This window comes from Martes martes (genome assembly GCF_963455335.1).
Source record: "Martes martes genome assembly, chromosome: 8".
In the NCBI taxonomy this organism is placed as follows: domain Eukaryota; kingdom Metazoa; phylum Chordata; class Mammalia; order Carnivora; family Mustelidae; genus Martes; species Martes martes.
In genome coordinates, this window is record NC_137895.1 from 67,316,601 (window position 1) to 67,334,806 (window position 18,206).

At 40.3% G+C, this 18,206-nt stretch overlaps 1 protein-coding gene across 1 annotated transcript in view; it reads left to right on the forward strand.

The window, feature by feature from the left end:
* The first annotated feature begins 1,118 nt into the window (after nt 1-1,118).
* Nucleotides 1,119-18,206, forward strand: part of ITPR2 (inositol 1,4,5-trisphosphate receptor type 2) — a 485,801-nt gene continuing 468,713 nt past the window's right edge. Inside the window, exon 1 of the mRNA XM_080811707.1 lies at nt 1,119-1,667. Coding sequence (XP_080667833.1) covers nt 1,576-1,667 — 92 coding nt within the window. The 5' untranslated portion in view covers nt 1,119-1,575. The remainder of the gene's footprint in view (nt 1,668-18,206) is intronic.

The following is an 18,206-nucleotide window of genomic DNA, read 5'->3' on the forward strand; positions in this document are numbered from 1 at the left end:
AAGTTTTGGTCAGGGGCACAATTTGACATACACTCCTCTGCAGGCACAGCACACCCCCCCCCCCCCTTTTCTGTAAACCTTGCTCTGTGGCGATTACCCAGGTTGCAATTCTTTGATCAGTTTGCTAGTGTCATAACCCATGTTGAAAAGGGTTTGCCTTCTCCAAGTCTACCAGAAGGGTAGGGCAAAAGGCTTCTAAAATGATAAGATGAGGGGTATTAAAGCAACAGAGGTGTGGACACGTGTCCAGCCACTACTATCATTTGTGACTGCTGGAGTTTTAACAGTTAGCATCTTTAAATTTAAACGTAGGAAGATTTTCAGTGAGATGCTGACAGTGAGCTCACGAGGTGGAAGGTTAAAACTGGCTTGGAGTTAAGGAAGTAACAGGAGGCCTGCCCTTGGAGACTAGAGAAGGTTCCCCGCTACCGGTTGGCTACAAGAATTGCTGGTTGGGTCATGTGAGGTTTAACTCCATGGAAGTTCGCGTCCACCTGGACACCTGCTGACAGGTCAAGTTTCACTAATGTCACATACTTGAGACAAAACCTACATACTCCAAGGAACTACAGATCCATCCATCTTCCCCCCTTCCCTTCTTCTTTCCTCCCTCCTCCCTCTTCCTTATTTTCTTTATTATGTATTTATTCTTTATTTCCATCCCCCCCCCCCCTTACTTCTACACCTTCCTCTGTCTTCGTCAGCAAATTACCGACCCCCACCCATGGTCCCCGGCTCCACCTTTTCATCTCCAGGCGTTTGGCTGGCTCACTCCACCGCTCGCGTCCTCCGCGCCCGGCCCAAGGCCAACGGTCACCCTCCCTGCCCCTTTAAAAACTCGGGGAAAACGTCTTCGCCCCGCCATCCCTCGCTTTCCCCGGCGGGGACTGTCGCACGCCAGGCCCGGACGCTCCAGGGCGGCTATCACGCGCCCTCTCCCCGGCTCGGGGTCCCCGCTGCCCCTCCAGCGCCCGCGGTACACCACAGCGCGAGGCTTCCCGGGTGGCCCGGCCTAGGCACAGTCGCCCCGCCCGGGTCCAGCTCCTCCCCCGGCCGCCGCTAGCTGATTGGCCTCCCACCCCCTCTCCCCCAATTCCTCTCCTCCCCTCAGCCCAATGGGCATCGCCACCTGGTCCAAAAATTCCCCCGAGGGGACCGAAGGGCTCTGCAACCACCAGCACAGGCCGGGCGGCGGGAACGGCCGCGGTGGGGCGCAGAGCGGGGAGGGGACACGGAGTGGGGAGCGGAGGAGGCGGGAGGAGGAGCAAAGGTGTTGGAGAGAAAACTTCTGAAAGGAACAGGAAACCTGCCGGGGAAGCGGCGGCTGCAGCTCTCGCGGCGCCGGGGCTGCGCACGTCGCGGGGTGTCCGCGGCAGCCGCTGCGCTCCTGGTCCGCTCCCCCGGCGCGGGGGCCCGGCGGAGCCACGACACTCGGTCACTCAGGCCGTGCCCTTCGCCGCCGCTGTCGGCGCTGCAGCCGTGCGCTCCGTGCCGCCCCCGCCGCGGCGGCTCCCCAGAGAGGGCGGCGAGGGCGCAGGGAAGAGGAGGGACGTCTACTTTGGAGCATGAAGCAGCATGTCTGATAAAATGTCCAGCTTCCTCTACATAGGGGACATCGTGTCCCTGTACGCGGAGGGCTCGGTCAACGGCTTCATCAGCACCCTGGGGTAAGCCGGGGGGCGAGGGCTGGGCAGCGCCCGCGCTCCGTCTGCTGAATCGTCCCCGCCCCTGCTCGCGCCGCCGCGTCCCCCAGCTTCCCGCCCGGGGGTGCCCGGGCCGCGCGGCTGTGTCTGCGCCCGCGGACAGCGCGGGGCGCTCGGCTCGCTCGCAGGAAGCTGCCCCGAGCGGCAACACTTTCTCAGCAACTTCGTAATCTCAAGCTCAGAGACTCATCAGAAAAGGAGGAAGTGATTCAAAAGCCCGGAGACAGGCCCTGCGGAGAAGTCTTCACTAGCTTCTCCATGGGTTGTTTTCGTTAAAATGTTTGTTTTCCCTTAAAGGTAAAGCAAAACTGCACCTCTCCCCCGGTTTGCTAGCTCCCCACTCTCAAGCCCCTGTCTCTCGGGGCCGGGTTTGTAAGAGCCGTGGGTAAACGTCTGTGGCCTCGGACGTGAAACCCCAACGATGTGGTCGTGAGCCGGTGTGGCTTTGCCCCTGCGGGGGTTGGTTGCTCACCGTCCCGTCGCTTCTGAAATAATTTCCTCTCGACTTTGCGCATCGGGGACTTGCCCCCCGCCTCAGGGGTAGCGGAGGGGCGAGCGCAGCGCCGTGACCCCCAGGGATCTCTGAGGGCCTCTTGGGTTCTAGAACTCAGACGTGCTTTTCTCCTTCCCGGGTCTTGCCTCACTGAAATCCTGAACCTCGCCTGGAACTCGGCCAAGTGTACGGCTCTTGAGATTCGAGTTGATTTATGAGTGGGGGAGATATGTATATAAACATACCATGTGCTAGTTGGTTGAATAGGACTTCCTTGATTACTAGCATTTTTCTCTCTGTCCTGATTGTGGATACAAGTTAGCAGTTTACACAAGAAATACACAAATACACAAGGCAGTGTATTTCGATGCGCCCGCATTTTTTTGGGTTACCTTATGGCCTCAGTACTTCAGACTGCCCCGTCTACAAGATTTCAGGCTGCGGAACTGGTGTTTCCACTCCTGGCTGGTCACTGTTGTCTGCTGGTAGGTTTTAGGGCACTTGACTGAACATGCAGTGTCCTTGGACCGTGACTGCGAGCCATATTATAACGGAGTGGTGCCTACACGAGGAAGTCACCTAACTTAGTACAGCGTGTGTTAATTGTGTATCTCCCCTAAGAGGAGAGAGAAAGGAGGGAAGAATAATTTAATGCCTTTAAGGTCAGTGTTAATTGTGAAACTGCAGTGTGAAAGAAAAATGTATCAGCGGCAACTGCCCGTGTTGGGTTTGTAAATCACGAGCTACCGTTTGTTCCTGACACAGTTCACAGCGTGAGGTCAGTTTTGGTGCCCCCAACATTTTGCAGATGAACTCCGTTGCACTTCACCTTTTCCAACCATAGACTCTCTGGGTGGGAGTTAAGCAGGAAATGCTCCAGGGCCAAAATGTTTAGGGTCAAATCCTGGCAAATCCACCTGCGAATCTTATGACCCTGGGCAAATTACAGAATTGCTCTGTATCTCAGGTTCCTCCTGTCTAAAAATGGGAATACTATTGGCTTCTGTCTCATAGGACTGTGTTGAAGAAGAAGGGAGTTATTATATGCAAAGTGCCTAGCCCAGTTCCCGGCACCTAGTAAACACTTATGTGTTTGCTCTTCTAATCATCACTACCTTGGTGACTGTGGGCAATAGTTACCCTTGTGGACAAAATAATGAAAAGGACTAGGAATCGAGTATAAAGCCTGGGTAAATAAAGGGCCATGTTTTTGTAGTGTCTTGTTCATCAAAGGGATGTGTTTGTGTACCTAGACCCACATGGGGCTAGAGGTGAAAAATCAGGAAGCCACAACTCTGCAGTTTTGGAGTCTCTCTTGCTCCTTTTAGAGATCAAAGAACTGAGGGGATGAGAAATGAAGTGACTTGCCTAAGAAATGGGGGACATTCATGCCTCAAGCTGGAACTGTAACTCTGTCTCCAGATTCCCAGCAAAGTGTGGTTTCTTTGGTTACACATCATAATCTTTAAGCCTTGAGAAAAGTAAGCTCCTACCTTTAATGTAGCATATGTTTCTAAAAGTATTTATTTGTATTCAATATTTCTTGCTGGTGTTTTGAAAGTTGGGTTTCCTTAGAATGTGTGTAGTATTATTTTCGGGTTAACAAACTGAGTCTCCTTAATGTTAATAGGACAAGACCTCTATGCCGCTCGGTTCTGAGGTAAGGAAGGTTCTTTACCCGTCCTGCCCTTGGTGAAGCTTGGTGCTTTGATTGGATATTCTTTTTCTCTAACTTGTGGAGCTAGAAACTCATCTTAGAGTTTCTGATTTTTGTTTTAGCTTTCCATCTATTTGATACTTCGGATAGCATGATGGTTTTTTAAAATTCAGCCTAAGGGAGTAGTTAATGAGAACTTAGTTTACACAGCATTTCAAGGTAATTCTTGGTAAAGATACTTGTTTGCAAATGAACATTTGCTTTTAACATTTAGTGTGTGAGGGAGTTTTGGAGGATATGCATTGTTATAATTTAGCTTTGGGGAAGTTTTGCAATAAGGTAATGAGTTTTTCTGCTCAAAAAAAAAAGAAAAAAATCAGTTTCACTCCGTGAGAGTTTAGCAGGTTCCTCGTAGAGGTACTTCCTACTGGAAATGTGGGAGGATTTTCTTAGGCTCTGTGACCCAGCTTCTAAGTTTGATTTTTCAGTCTGTGAGAAATTAGAATGCCCCAGTTGCAAAGATTTGCATTTCCTCTTTTTTCTCCAGTTATCCTTTAACCAATACTTACTTGATGTTTCTGAATCCCAAATTAATGCTGACTGAAGTATTGTTCTCCCAGCTTGTGTAGGTGCCAGATGGGGCCTAATATGTATTTTCTCAATTAACTTTTCATCTAAAGATCTATTTAGGAAACATTTATATTGATTTAAGGAAAATTGCTTTAAATCCTATAGAGTGATGCTGCTGCATATATTTTAAATGATCTCTTTTGCTAATGGTATGTTTCAGGGTTGTTGTATTTATTTATTTATTTATTTGACAGAGAGAGAGAGAGAGAGAGAGAGAGAGAGATCACAAGTAGGCAGAGAAGCAGGCAGAGAGAGAGGGGGAAGCAGGCTCCCTGCTGAGTAGAAAGCCCAATGTGGGGCTTAATCCCAGGACCCTGAGATCATGACCTGAGCCGAAGGCAGAGGCTTAACCCACTGAGCCACCCAGGTGCCCCTGTCGTTTTTACTTTTTAAAAAGAAGGGAGGCAGTAGGGATGCCTGGGTGGCTCAGTGGGTTAAGCGTTGCCTTTGGCTCAGATCATGATCCCAGGGTCCTGTGATCAAGTCCTTGCTCAGTGGTGAGCCTGCTTCTCCCTCTGCCTGCTGCTCCCCTGCTTGTGTTCTCTCTCTCTCTCTCTGAATAAATAAATAGAATCTTAAAAATAAAAAAAGAAGGGAGGGAGTTTGGGGATCTGCTGTACAATTTCAAATGTAGTGGTAATTGTTCCGTCTCCCCTTTTAAATTTTCTTTAGCCTGAGACTTACTTCCCCGATCATTGCTGTATCTGACACTTCATATTTCTGGGTCCATCCACTTGACCAAATGGTTAGATACCATACAGTGGGAATGAGCATAGCAGAACTTCCAGGATGGGTGGGATAGAATAGTGAAAAGGTGTTTAACTCCTTCATTGTCTATCCTCCATACGACTGAGAAGTTAGCAAATGACGCGTGTGATATGTGTATGTGTGTGTGTGTGTGTGTGTGTGTGTGTGTAAGTGATTGCTGCCTTTGGTTTGAGGTTTCTTTGTAGGATCTACCAAGAATCAACACCTACTAGTTAAGGTCTCAGAAAGCCATCAGTGGCATCACTGATACAGTGACCACAAAGTATCATAATCGTCTCTTAGCCAGAGTGACACAAGATTGGGTCCCTTATTTCTTACTTTCTGCTTGATTTTGGCCAATTCAGTGAACTTTTCTGTTCCTTCTTTCCATGTTCAGTGATGGACATTATGTAGGGTGGTGGTGTGTCACACAGTTTATAATTCTGGCTTCATTCCTCAGATGAATAAAACTGTAAATGAGTACCTTTTATTGTTCCCAATTATAGTCCCTTGAATTTGCCTTCCTGATCTTTTACTCTGTTTAACATTTTTGATATTTAAATACTTATAGATTTGATTTATTATTGTCTTTTCTTCTTTTTCTCATTGAATTGTGCTACTCTTTTTATAGCTTTAAACATCTTTCCCTTCCTAGGACTGGCTGATCAGTGAAGAGTCAAGTAGATGACACAAGGAATGGTTATAGTCAAGTGTTATTTTAGAATAATTTGTAGGTTATCTGTAGTCTTCCAAATAGAACCCTTCAAGTTAACAGCCAGTATTTCCTGCTTTAACTAACTGTATAAACTTAGCTTTGTTTTGGCTAAGGCATATGTTATTGTGATAAAAATATCTAAAAATCCATTGAATATTTGCATGCATGTTCACTGGGGAGGAAGAAGACAGTATAATCTTGAATACTCAGTTGTTTTGGAAAGTCTAAGGGTTAGTAGTGTCACGTTATGGAACTTGAAATCTGCTCAAGTACGAAGACAGTTTCTGAAGTGGTGAACATAAAGCCTATTTTAAGCTAAATTGTCAACTGTTTCTTAAACTTAGAAGTCATTCCATAAATAACATTGCAGCTTTTAGACCCTCTCTTATGGAGAAAGCTCAGTCAGGTAAACAGCCATCCCTCCTAAATGCCCCTGATGCTTCCTTCTGATTGACTAGAATTCATAGACAGCTGCTTGACCTCATTCTAGGTTTAATAGATACTTTTTTTTTTTTTTTTTTTTTTTTGCTTAGGTAGCACGTTTCATAATCACATTTTCCCTTGGAACTGTTCTTGTACAGATGGAATATAGATAACTCACAAATATAGACAGAATACGATAGACTTATAATTTAAAACTCAAATCCCAGGCACAGGGTGTCTCTTCCTATATAAATCTAGAAGAAGAAGTAATAACGGACTTTTATGACAAATTTAATAGCATAAAATAAGAATGAATTTTACTCTTTTTTTTTTTTTGAACACCTGATCTTGGTAACAGATCATCAGGTTATAATGAGAAGTAAAAGTTTAATGACCATTCATTCATTCATTTATTTAGTAGATAAAACTGTGCCTTTCAAATGTATTGATGCCTTTTTTGTTTATGGTTCTCTTTCTTCTCCCATGCAGATTTAGATAGGAAAGTTTTCAAAATATGCCTTCAGAAAACCATAATTCCAGTTAAAAAATACAAAACAATATATATGGAAAATAGTGAAAGAATATAGAACAGCATATTAGCGGTGGTGGAACTGCATAGTGAATGGATAGGTGATTTTCATTTTCATTTTTGTATCTCCTGTATTTCCCAGATTCTAGATATGTTTCTTTAATTAAACATTTGTTACTGGTATAGTCAGGACAGTTAGCTAAATTGAAAGTGATATTTTTAAAGAGTCTTCAGTTTCTTACTACTGTTAGTCAACAGTATTTATCTTTTTGTTTTTTTTTTATTAAGGATTTTATTTATTTATTTGTCAGAATGGGAGAGAGAGAACAAGAGAGAGGGACCACAAGCAGGGGGAGCGGCAGGCCGAGGGAGAAGCAGGCTCCCTGCTGAGCAGGGAGCCCCATGTGGGACTTGATCCCAGGATTCTGGGATCATGATCTGAGCTGAAGGGAGAGGCTTAACCTACTGAGTCACTCAGGTGTCCCAATAGTATTTACCTTATAAAGCATAAATAAAGTTTTGTCCTCCTTATGGTCAGTGAAGGGAAACTACAAACTAGTTCAGTAGGTGTTGCTGAAATAGATGGTCATATGTCTATCATAAACAACATTTATCCTTGTTATTACTGGTTTTGAAAATGTATTATGAAAAAATGTTTGACCAGTAATGCTGAGCAATTCTTAATGATTGATTTAACTTATGCACTAACTAGATAGTTTGTTTTATTTTAGAAGTCTGTTTATGCATGAAGTAAGATGTATGCAGTTTAGCATGGCCGAATTGTTCATGTTTATAATCTCAGTAGTCACTATGATACTTTTAAATCCTGAGTCATCTTCTATAGGCAATAGTTTGTGAAGGATTTCTTTTTGTGTATGTATGATTGAAATGTTTTGTTAAGTATCTTCGAAATGGATGGATTAGCTTTCTTAAAATAAAAAGTAACAATTGGTTAGCAAGAGCTATTTTGTAGTTTTTACCAACACATACCCACAGAAATCCAACCCAGAGTTGAGAATAAATTAAATTATGAGGTCATTAAAAAAAAAACTTTAATCATAAAATTGCAAATGTGCTTACATCATGAATCAAGTCCAGGTAATTTTCCTTGTGACGTGGTTTATGCTGGAGCATGCCACAGATGGAATCATTAATCCATTCAACAAATATTTAGTGAACCCTGACTATGTGCTCAGGATACAGCGGGAAGAGATGCTTGCTAGATCTTTTTTTTTTTTTTTTTTTTTTTAGAAATTTTATTTTTTTGACAGAGAGCTAAGAGAGCACAAGTAGGTAGAGGGAGAGGGAGAAGGAGGCTTTCTGCTGAACAGAGAGCCCGATGCGGGGCTCCATCTCAGGACCTGGGATCCTGACCTGAGCTGAAGGCAGACACTTAACGACTGAGCCACCCAGATGCCCCAGAGATGCTAGATCTTAAGTGTTTAATTATCTCAAAAACTAAAACTGTCTTTGGGAATTTGTAGTATGAGATTTCCTTTGAGAGCTTGGCTAGGATCTATGGGAGTAAAGGTATTGACACCTTCTTTGCTCTCGGTGCTAAAAATGCCACAAGGTAAGGAACTGTCATTTTTGTCTTTGTATGCTTAGCACCTCACACAATTCCTGCTTAATAAATATTTGTGAAGTAACTAGTGGTTACCAGTTACCATTAGTAACTAGTGATGGAGGTAAGGCTGATATTGAATAACCACAACATGAGGCAATTCTTTTCAAATGTCATGAAGATGATTAAAAACAGTATCATAAAGAAGTCAGAAGAGGATTCATTGCTTCTGGCTTAAATGACCTGGGGAGGGTTTCGAGGAGGAGGTGGTATTTAAGCTGAACTTTGAAAGATCATTAGGATGGATATTTGTCTCAAATCTATACCCATGATTTGAACATATATTCTTGGTACTTTTTTCTTTTATTGAAAAAGCAGCTTGGTGAAATTTTACTGTACATTTTGATAGCTCCAAAAAGGGAAGCAAACAATTTGATATTTTTGATATGAAAAGATAGAAGAAATGATCTAAAAACATATTTTATGCTTATATGCCAAATGTGAGAAGTTTAAATTTGGTTCAGACCCTCTGAGTTTTTGCCTCATACTGCCTGTGACTATTCAACACACACACACACACACACACACACACACACACACACACATTCCCACTTGGTGTAGAATACCTTTCATAGATTCTCGTGAACACAGGGAAAGACTTATGAAGTGCACTAAGCATAATTTGAATACATGTCTTAATTCTTAGAATTCGAATGTGTTATTGAGGTTCTATCTATTAGTAAGGTATTTAAGCCACTATTGAACTATCCTCCTAAAATTTTCTTATGAAAATTATAAAATGCTGGACTTTTATTATGTACAGTTATCCAAAAACAATTCCTCAATGGAGTCCAAGAGAAAACTGAAGTTTTTAATTAAGTAATTCCTAGATATCTAGCTCTCCAAGGCCTTGTGGTAATGACTAATTTTAAAACAATCACGAAGAGTAGACACTACTATTCTCCATATCTTATCTCCTATTGAAAAGAGAATTCTTCAAATTATACAAGGATCATCAAAGCTAAATATAAGAGCATAAATAAACAGAACCCACCACAAACCAAAAAATAAAACTGGGCCATAAATTTGTTGATTGACTTTTCTAGTGGCAAATCAGAGTGTATTACAGGCGTCTCCTACTATCCAAAAGTTCACTTTATCCGATTTCACTTTTACAAAAGACCTACACTGACAACTGCCTTCAGTAATTGAAAGAAATCCAAAGAGGATTTTTGCTTTTGTGAAATAGTAATTGCTTCTTTGCTTTATGCATTTTGGCTTTTTAAAGGTTTCATAGGAATGTTCTACTTTCCGATGGGGGGTGGGTGGGTGGGGAAGAAACCTGTTTTATGTAAAAATTTCAGAGACTAAAATGATGTTCCAACACACATTTAGTCAAATTATTTACAAGTCTTGTATTGAATTGTCTTGGAATTATAGAGAAAACAATCAGTATCCTTTGCTATCCTAATTCTTACTACCTGATTTCAAAAGCCCAAAAGATTTGGAAAGCGAAAGATACGTGTATATCATTTTCCTACATGGATAAGGCCTAAGAATCAAAAGTCTATAATATCTTAGAAGTAAGGTTCTTTTGTTTCTAAGGAAGAGAAACTATCTCTGGCTAGCTTAAGCAAAGAAGGAAATGTTAATTATAAGGATACTGGAGGAACTCCAAGAAATTGAATGATGAGCTCAACAACTGAGCAGTAAGAAAGGCAGAAACCCAGGGCTGCTGTGGGAATCTCAGTAGCGGAACTTTCTCTCTGTCCTGCCATTCACATGACCCGGATCCAACCATTCCTATACTCTGCGTCTTTCTTCTTAAATTTCAGAATATCGAGTGGTGGAATTTGGCTCTATTTGGATTATTCACTTATGTGAATGAAGGAAGTCACAATGCCAGGTTTGATTACCAGAGAACTCACTGAGCAGGGCCCTTTGGTTTCTGCTGGCTTCTGGGCGATCTGGTATGGGAGAGAGCCAGCGAGCTAAGAGCGGGGGAGTTTAGATCATCGCTTATTCTATCAGTATTGCATCATCAGTATTCTAAGTGCCTTTTAAAATGGTAATTGTGGGAAAATACACAATTTACCATCTTAACCATTTTAAGTGTAAAATTCAGTGGCATTAATCACTTTTACAGTGTTGTGCAACCATCGCCTGTATCCGTTCTCAGAACTTTTTCATCATCCCTTTAGACCATCCCTGTCCATGTCCCCTCCTCCTCCTCTGTAACTCCTAGTCTACTTTCTGTCTCTATGAATTTACCCATTCTAGGTGCCCCACATAAGTGGAGCCATATAATATTTGTCCTTTTGAGTCTGGGCTTATTTACTAAGCATAATGTTTTCAAGAACCATCCATGCAGCATGCACCAGTCCTCCATTCCTTTTTATTGCCAAACAGTGTCCTGTTGTATGGATTTAGCATATTGGGTCTCTCTGTCCATCAGTTGATGGATCTTTGGGGTTGATTCCACTTTTTAATTATTATGAAAAATGCTGCTATGAATATTCATGTATAGGCTTTTGTGTGGATATATAATTTTTAATTCTTTTAGGTATATACCTAACAGTATATAGAATTTGTGGGTCATTGATAACATATTTAATATTTTGCCTCAGCCTTTCCTATTCTTCTTTATTTTATTAAAAAATTTTTTTAAGATTAAAAAAATTTTTTTATTAACATATAATGTATTATTTGCCCCAGGGTTATGGGTCTGTGAATCATCAGGCTTATACATTTCACAGCACTCACCATAGTTCCTATTCTTATCCTGCTTTACCTCCCCCCCATACTATCTCATTATACACAATATAATTTACTATTTAAATATCCATTGTTTATCATCTCTCTATAAACTCTTTGAAGGCAGGGATCTTTCTGTTTTGTCACTGAGCCAAGTGCTTGGCTCCATAAGTATTTTTGAATTAGGATATTTGTATTCTCAAATCTCTAAGTAACTGTTAATATCAGTCCTTCTCTGGGGAAAAAAAAAATCAATGTAAGTGCTCTTACTTATTAAATGTTTTGAGAATCCATACAGGTAATTCTTTCAAAAAAGATGGAAGTTGTCATTAGTTTTATGGTGCCATTAAATCTTTTTTTTTTTTAAATTTTTATAGATTTTTATTTCTTTATTTAACAGAGAGAGAGAGAGATCACAAGTATGCAGAGAGGCAGGCAGAGAGAGAGGGGGAAACAGGCTCCCTGCTGAGCAGAGAGCCCGACGCCGGGCTTGATCCCAGAACTCTGGGATCATGACCTGAGCCGAAGGCAGAGGCTTAACCTGCTGAGCCACCACCCAGGCACCCCCATTAAATCTTACTATAATAGGTAGTTTAATAATGTCTTGGGTCATATCTCTGTGCTTTCATGCAGTCTGGAAAAAGTAATGTATAAACCTTACTTAATGGTTTGCCTGTTATAGCCACATTAAACTAAAGTTCATATTTCTGAAAGTTCAGTTTTGTTTTTAATGTGTACAAAGGGTGAATTTGTAAGCATTTGATGAGGCAATTTCTTTCTTTAAATCAGCTCTTTCTCTTTGTGGATAGTATATAACACATCTGGAGAGACTTTTTAAAATTTTAACTGCTATTGGCAAAAAAATGTAGTTGGAAATAATTTGCTAATATGAAACCAGAGAATATTTGGGGGAATTTATAGCACTTAAGAAAAATAGAAGAGAGCATATGACAACTTGTAATTTTTATTTCTGAAATTTAAGAATAAGTGTCTGGAAAAGGATAAGCATTTAAATATAGGTTGAAGAAAACAAATTGCTGTGTTTTTGTTCTTCATTAATTTATATTCCATCTGTTGCCTGAGTCTCTTAGAATGTGCTTTGCCTCAGGTTTATTCCAAAATACACATGTTTGGTCGTTCTCTTTAAGAACATAAAATTCTCCAGTGTTGTTATTTGCTCTTATTCTTGGAATCTTCACTGGTAGCAGTGTACAAATAAGAACTTCATTGAGGTATATTTGCATATAGGACAGAGAAATAAAGTGAAAAATATAGATATGTACAAATTACAAAATAATTTCAAAAGTAAAACAATGTCATTCTATTTCCTCTAGTTGTAATGTGCCATGATCTTCCATGATAGGTGTTTAAAATCTAATATCTTTAAAAAAGTACTTTTGAGATGAAAGATACACAACATTATCAGGGTTTTGCTTCATTTCCAAATTAATTCCATGGAAGCACATCATACCAATTAAAGACAGTGACTTAAAAAATATATTACACAAATCACCAACATAGTTACATTAGGATCCAAAATAAGTTAATGATTTAAGGACTAGTTACTTGTGTTTGGCTTAAGTGTTCAAGGTCATTGCTGATATCGGGGACATAACTACTTAAACATTTGCATTTCAAGTAGATTTTTGGCTTCAGCCACATTTTCAAAGAGGGTAATTTCAAACCTGGTTTGTTAAAATAGGCAGGAAAAGTAAAGAAAGGAATTTTCTTGTACTAAAGACTTGGTACTTGTGGCTAGGAATGGTGAATATTGTGACATTTACATCAAATTAAGTCTCATTGTCAATGAAAGTCAATGAAACTTACTTAAAATTTACTTAATCCATCTCTTCCATCTCTAGGATTACTAACAAATGAGAAAAGGGCCTTTATTTACCTTTCTTCCCTATTCACCTGGCAGGACATGATTTAATAGTTGAGTTCCAATTCTCAACTCATGTGAAGAATGAGCCTCTTTCCTGATCAGGACAAATGAAGTCATTGTTATCTGTGAGGGTGAAACCCAGTGCTTATTTCTAGTTGTAGCTGCTAAAGAATCTTTCAGAAAGTCTTTTAAAATATTATCAAATTGCAAGTATAAAAACACTGTCATTATTGAGGAAACTGGATAAAGAATTGTTTAGGTAAATTGTCATGTAGGAGTTTTTTGGTTTTTTTGAAGATTTTATTTATTTGACACAGAGAGAGAGAGATCACAAGTAGGCAGAGAGGCAGGCAGAGAGAAAGAGAGGGGGAAGCAGACTCCCTGCTGAGCAGAGAACCCATTGGGAGGGTCGATCCCAGGACCCTAAGATCATTACTTGAGCCGAACGCAGAGGCTTAACCCACTGAGCCACCCAGGCGCCCCCATGTTGGAGTTTTGAGAGGCGGTGATTACTTTGGCAATAGTATATAAAGTTGTACTATGACAGTTTTCAAAAGAGTAGATCAAAATTCATTTCGCACATTTTTTTTGAAATGGAAATTGTAATTAATGTGATAAACTCTAAAGAATTGATGCCAACTGCAGCATTTAGTTTGAGCTCTGTTTAATTTAGCAAAGTGCATTTTTATTTCAATTTCTGTATCATAGACTGCTAGTATTCCCTCAAATTCATTCTTCCTTTCTTCCATACTAACAGAAGTATTTGACTTTGTGGGTGCCCAGAATAAAGACCACATTTCCCAGCCTCCCCTGCAGCCAGAGTGGTCACAGACTATACTTTGAGGTCAGGTTTTTAAAGGAGGCTTTGGCTGCCTGCTACCCTTTCTCTCCTCCCTTCCCCCCATTTCAGTTAATTGTTATATGAGCTGTAAGAAGTCATCTTGAATCTTGCTGATGTGACCAATATATTGGGGATAATAGAGCATCCATAAATGAACCTGATCTCTGGACATCCTCAAATCCTGGCTCGACTCTATTCTAACAGAAGATGGAACTGGATAGGCCGACAAAGGCCAGATCATATATTCCTCATTAGGTAATGTGAAGCCATTGGAGGATTTTTAAGCAGAAGAGTGAAATGATCAGGTTTTGCTCTAGGAGGATCAGACAGTGGTAAAGAGAAAGGATAGAATGAGGTTGCAAATGGTAGGCATGGGCGGAATCAGGGTCTTACCTGAAGGAGGCCTGAACCAAGGTGCTGTACTGGGGATGAAAAGTAACTTGTCTTAGAATCACTGAAGGGACAGTAGTGTTTTCACTTTAGATCTGAAAAGTTTTATAGATTAAAATATTCAGTGTGACTTTTGAGGCTTTATTTTAAAAGTGAAACACATGGACTTGAAAGAAGTTTCTCTTTCATTTGCTTATGTATGGATGAAAGGTCATTAAACTTCAGGCTTTCCTGGGCTCTGAGATACAAGCCTCATCTTGTTCCATGCTTTCTTCCCCTGGCTTTCTGCTTTGGGCACAATGCCTCCCCATGCCACCCCTCACCCCCCATCTTTTTTAATTGCATATACATTCCGAGTTCCCTCTTACCACACGGGCTTTTCATGTTTTTCTTCTCTGTCTTGCAGGTTTCCCCCCTTAAACCCCTGCCTTTCACCTAATTTGTACCTATTCCTTATTCAGATTTCAGCTCACTGACCCTTCTGCAGTGAACTTTTCCTGATCTCCCAGACTGTGTGAGCTCCTTTTTTGTGTGCTCCTACAGCACCATATTTTTCCCCTTCAGAAAATTTGTCACAGTTATAGTTTTAATTTTACTTAAACTCTGTAAAGGCAGAGCCCGTCTGTTTTGTTCACAATTATGTTCCTAATGTTGCACAGAGCATCTGTCAGGTAGTAGGTACTCAAGAAGTTTTGAGTTTGGTTTAGACAAACCTGGTTTCAAATCACAACTCCAGTCTTCTTGGTGTGACCTTAAGAAGTTACTTAATACTGAAACCTCAATTTCTTTATCTGTAAAGTGGGATTATTGCTTAGGTTTTACTATTGCCATGAGATTAATGGCAATTAACATTTGTGAAACATTTAGTAAGCATCAGACACTTAGCACCGGGCACCTAAATTTAGTAGGTAGAAACCACTGTTATTACTATTGTTATTATTATTATATCCAAAAAATCAGCATGAATCTCTTTTTGGAAACTTGGTTGAATTCATAGGGCATTGATGTTGAAAGCTCTGTTGCATTATGTTTATTAAATTTTGCAGTAAACCAGTATAAGCTGGTATTTGCTTAATAAGCTGTTCAAAGTCACACTGCCTTATCTATTATTTATTTTGGTTTTGGCTTTTTTTTCTTCCTCACTTTGATAATGCACATTACCAAGTTGCAGGCACTTATATTTATCTTTTATTAGTGGTTTGATGCCTGCTATCCTTTTGATGTAATGCAAACACCTGAAGTGTATCAACATTAGTAATAACCTTAGAATTGCTTGGCATATATATACCCTATCTTCCCGGATTGGAATTTTCAAGTCTTGTTACATTTTAAAGACAACCTGTTATTTTAGTTGCTAACATTTCTCCCCTGGTAGAACATAGTGCTCAAAGGAAAGAGTTTTGTTTTATTTATTGAAACAAAAACAAATGTTTGCTTTGGAGCCATTAGGATAGAGATTTTGCACAATTTTCCACTGGACAGCTGGTGCTACTGTACCTTCTCTTGTTTGCTATTGGCCAAGCATTCCCAGGGACATCTGTGACTGGTAGAGGGATTAGCAAAAACATTTATCTAATTTGGATAATTAATCAGTTTATAAATAAAAAATTAGCCTGGGGTAATCTTGTTTAATTTTGAATAGTGACCAATCAAGTGATCATGGTTGCTTATCTTGGGAATACTAATGACTTTTAGACAAAATCATAGGGATCCAAAAGGCATGGAGAGTGTTCTCACTCCTGCCTCTTGGATATAGCTAATGAACAAAAATAGGCAGGCTCTAGCTTTCTTTTAGTTATGCCATAAAAGGAGATTTTACTATAACTGGAATCTTAGTATATATATCACACAAACTGTTGAAGAATCCTTGTAAATAAAAGCATTAAAGAAAAACACTTAACACCCCCCCATAAACTCTTTTTTGAAAGTTTCTCTGTGATGCTTCCTTTGAGCTCACATAAATTCCTGTCATTGCCGTTTATCCCAGTTTGCTATTTCTAGTCCTACTGGAGTAATGGGATAAGAGCTCCAAACATGTCACATTCCTTGTTATGACAGAACTGGTGAATCTGAAAACCCTCCATGAATCAGGGTGCAAGAAACAGAAGACCCAACTGGAACAATGGTCAGCAAAGAGAACTTTGTAATCAAAGTAACTGAAGAGTGTAGGCATAGCATTGTTATAAACTCTATCCATTGATTCTGGTTTTTATTTTGCTTTTGTTTTTTTAAGATTTTATTTATTTGTTTGACAGAGAGAGACACAGAGAGAGAGGGAACACAAGCAGGAGGAGTGGGAGAGGGAGAAGCAGGCTTCCCCCTGAGCGGGGAGCCCGATGCGGGGCTTGATCCCATGACCCTGGGATCATGACCTAAGATGCTCAAGGACTGAGCTATCCAGGTTCCCCTTTATTCTTGAACTAATGAGTGTTAGTTGCATCCTCAGGCAAGCTTCCGCCTATGGTGGCGGCGTGGCTGCTAGCGGCTTCTGCCTTACAGTACCCTATCCTCTTACCCCCAGAGCTAAAAAGAGTGCCTCGTTTCCCCGGACCCCAGAAGTACAGCAGTTACCACTGTTGCTTGACTGGGATAGTGGTCCCATTTTCAGCCAAACACTGTGGCTAAGGAATGAGATGCTAGTGCTTCCAGAGATGACATCGTCATGCCCTGAGTGGGAGAAGAAGAGCCCTTCTCCATTATTCTGTCAGGGTTCTGTTGCCAGAGAAAGGCAGTGGACAACTGGATGGACAGGCAAAGACAACACGTGCTCCCCGCAGCCAAACAGGATTTCCCCGTGACCTCCAGGAAGCTGTATCTCCTATGTCCTCACAGTCAGGTTTTCTAATGTGAAACCTTTAATTACCTTTTGTGCTTGTAGAAGACTGTTCTCTCTCCAGCTTACTACTTTTGGGCTTTTTATACTAGCTTTTCAGGTGGAGTTTACTTCCTGATGAAGAGGAGAATTATCTGAATACTTTTACATGCTGTAGTAAAGCCTCAAGTCTGGTCTAGTCCATACTTTTTTGGGCATCAGCTCTTGGAGGAAAGGACTTTGAGGAAATCTAAGGGTGGGGGTCATGGTGAGGGGTCAGAGGTAAGGCAGCAATGTATTGCACCTAGATAATACCCCAATATTGTTGCTATGGAGTAAAAAAAAAGAGAGAGTTTATGAAACAGACTTTTTCAAAATAAGCACATTATTCATAAGCACCTGAATAAACATGCTTTGATATATGAATGTCATCCATGAAAGTATATACATGAGAATCTCTATTTCTTTCAGTACGTTTTATTGTGAATGTATTTCCTTTTAATGTAGATAGCTTTTGTTTAGGCACAGGTAGCTTGTCCACTTTGTGGAGTAATTATGGCAGCTTATGTGCATACATTGTACATGATTAATTATTATGAGGCAGATGTATACAAAGCAGGCTGGGATGTAGCAGGATTTAAAATACAGATTCTGAAATAAAAGATCATTATTTTAGATCTCAAAAATTAGAAAATTTTGTTGTGAAAATAGTTTTAATTAAAAATTCCCTTGTAAAACAAATGTATTTTGTGCCAGAGCTAGATATGAATTATGATTCCTAATTAATATGTAATATTGAAATGTGATATTTGTGTAACCTTTTCAGAAATGGCACAGTAAATTCTTCTAACTCTTAAAAGTCAATGTCTTCAACTCATTTTTTTTCCTATTTTAATATTTAAAACTTGGGTCTACTTTGAACTATTGAAGAAATCGGTTAGTTATGATATAATTATCTAGAAATCATATTTAATTTCAAGGTTGAAATCAAATCATTAAATAAATAGATGTTTGATAATGTGCTTTTAAAGGCAATGTGGATTTTGGAAAGAGCCGTTGAAGT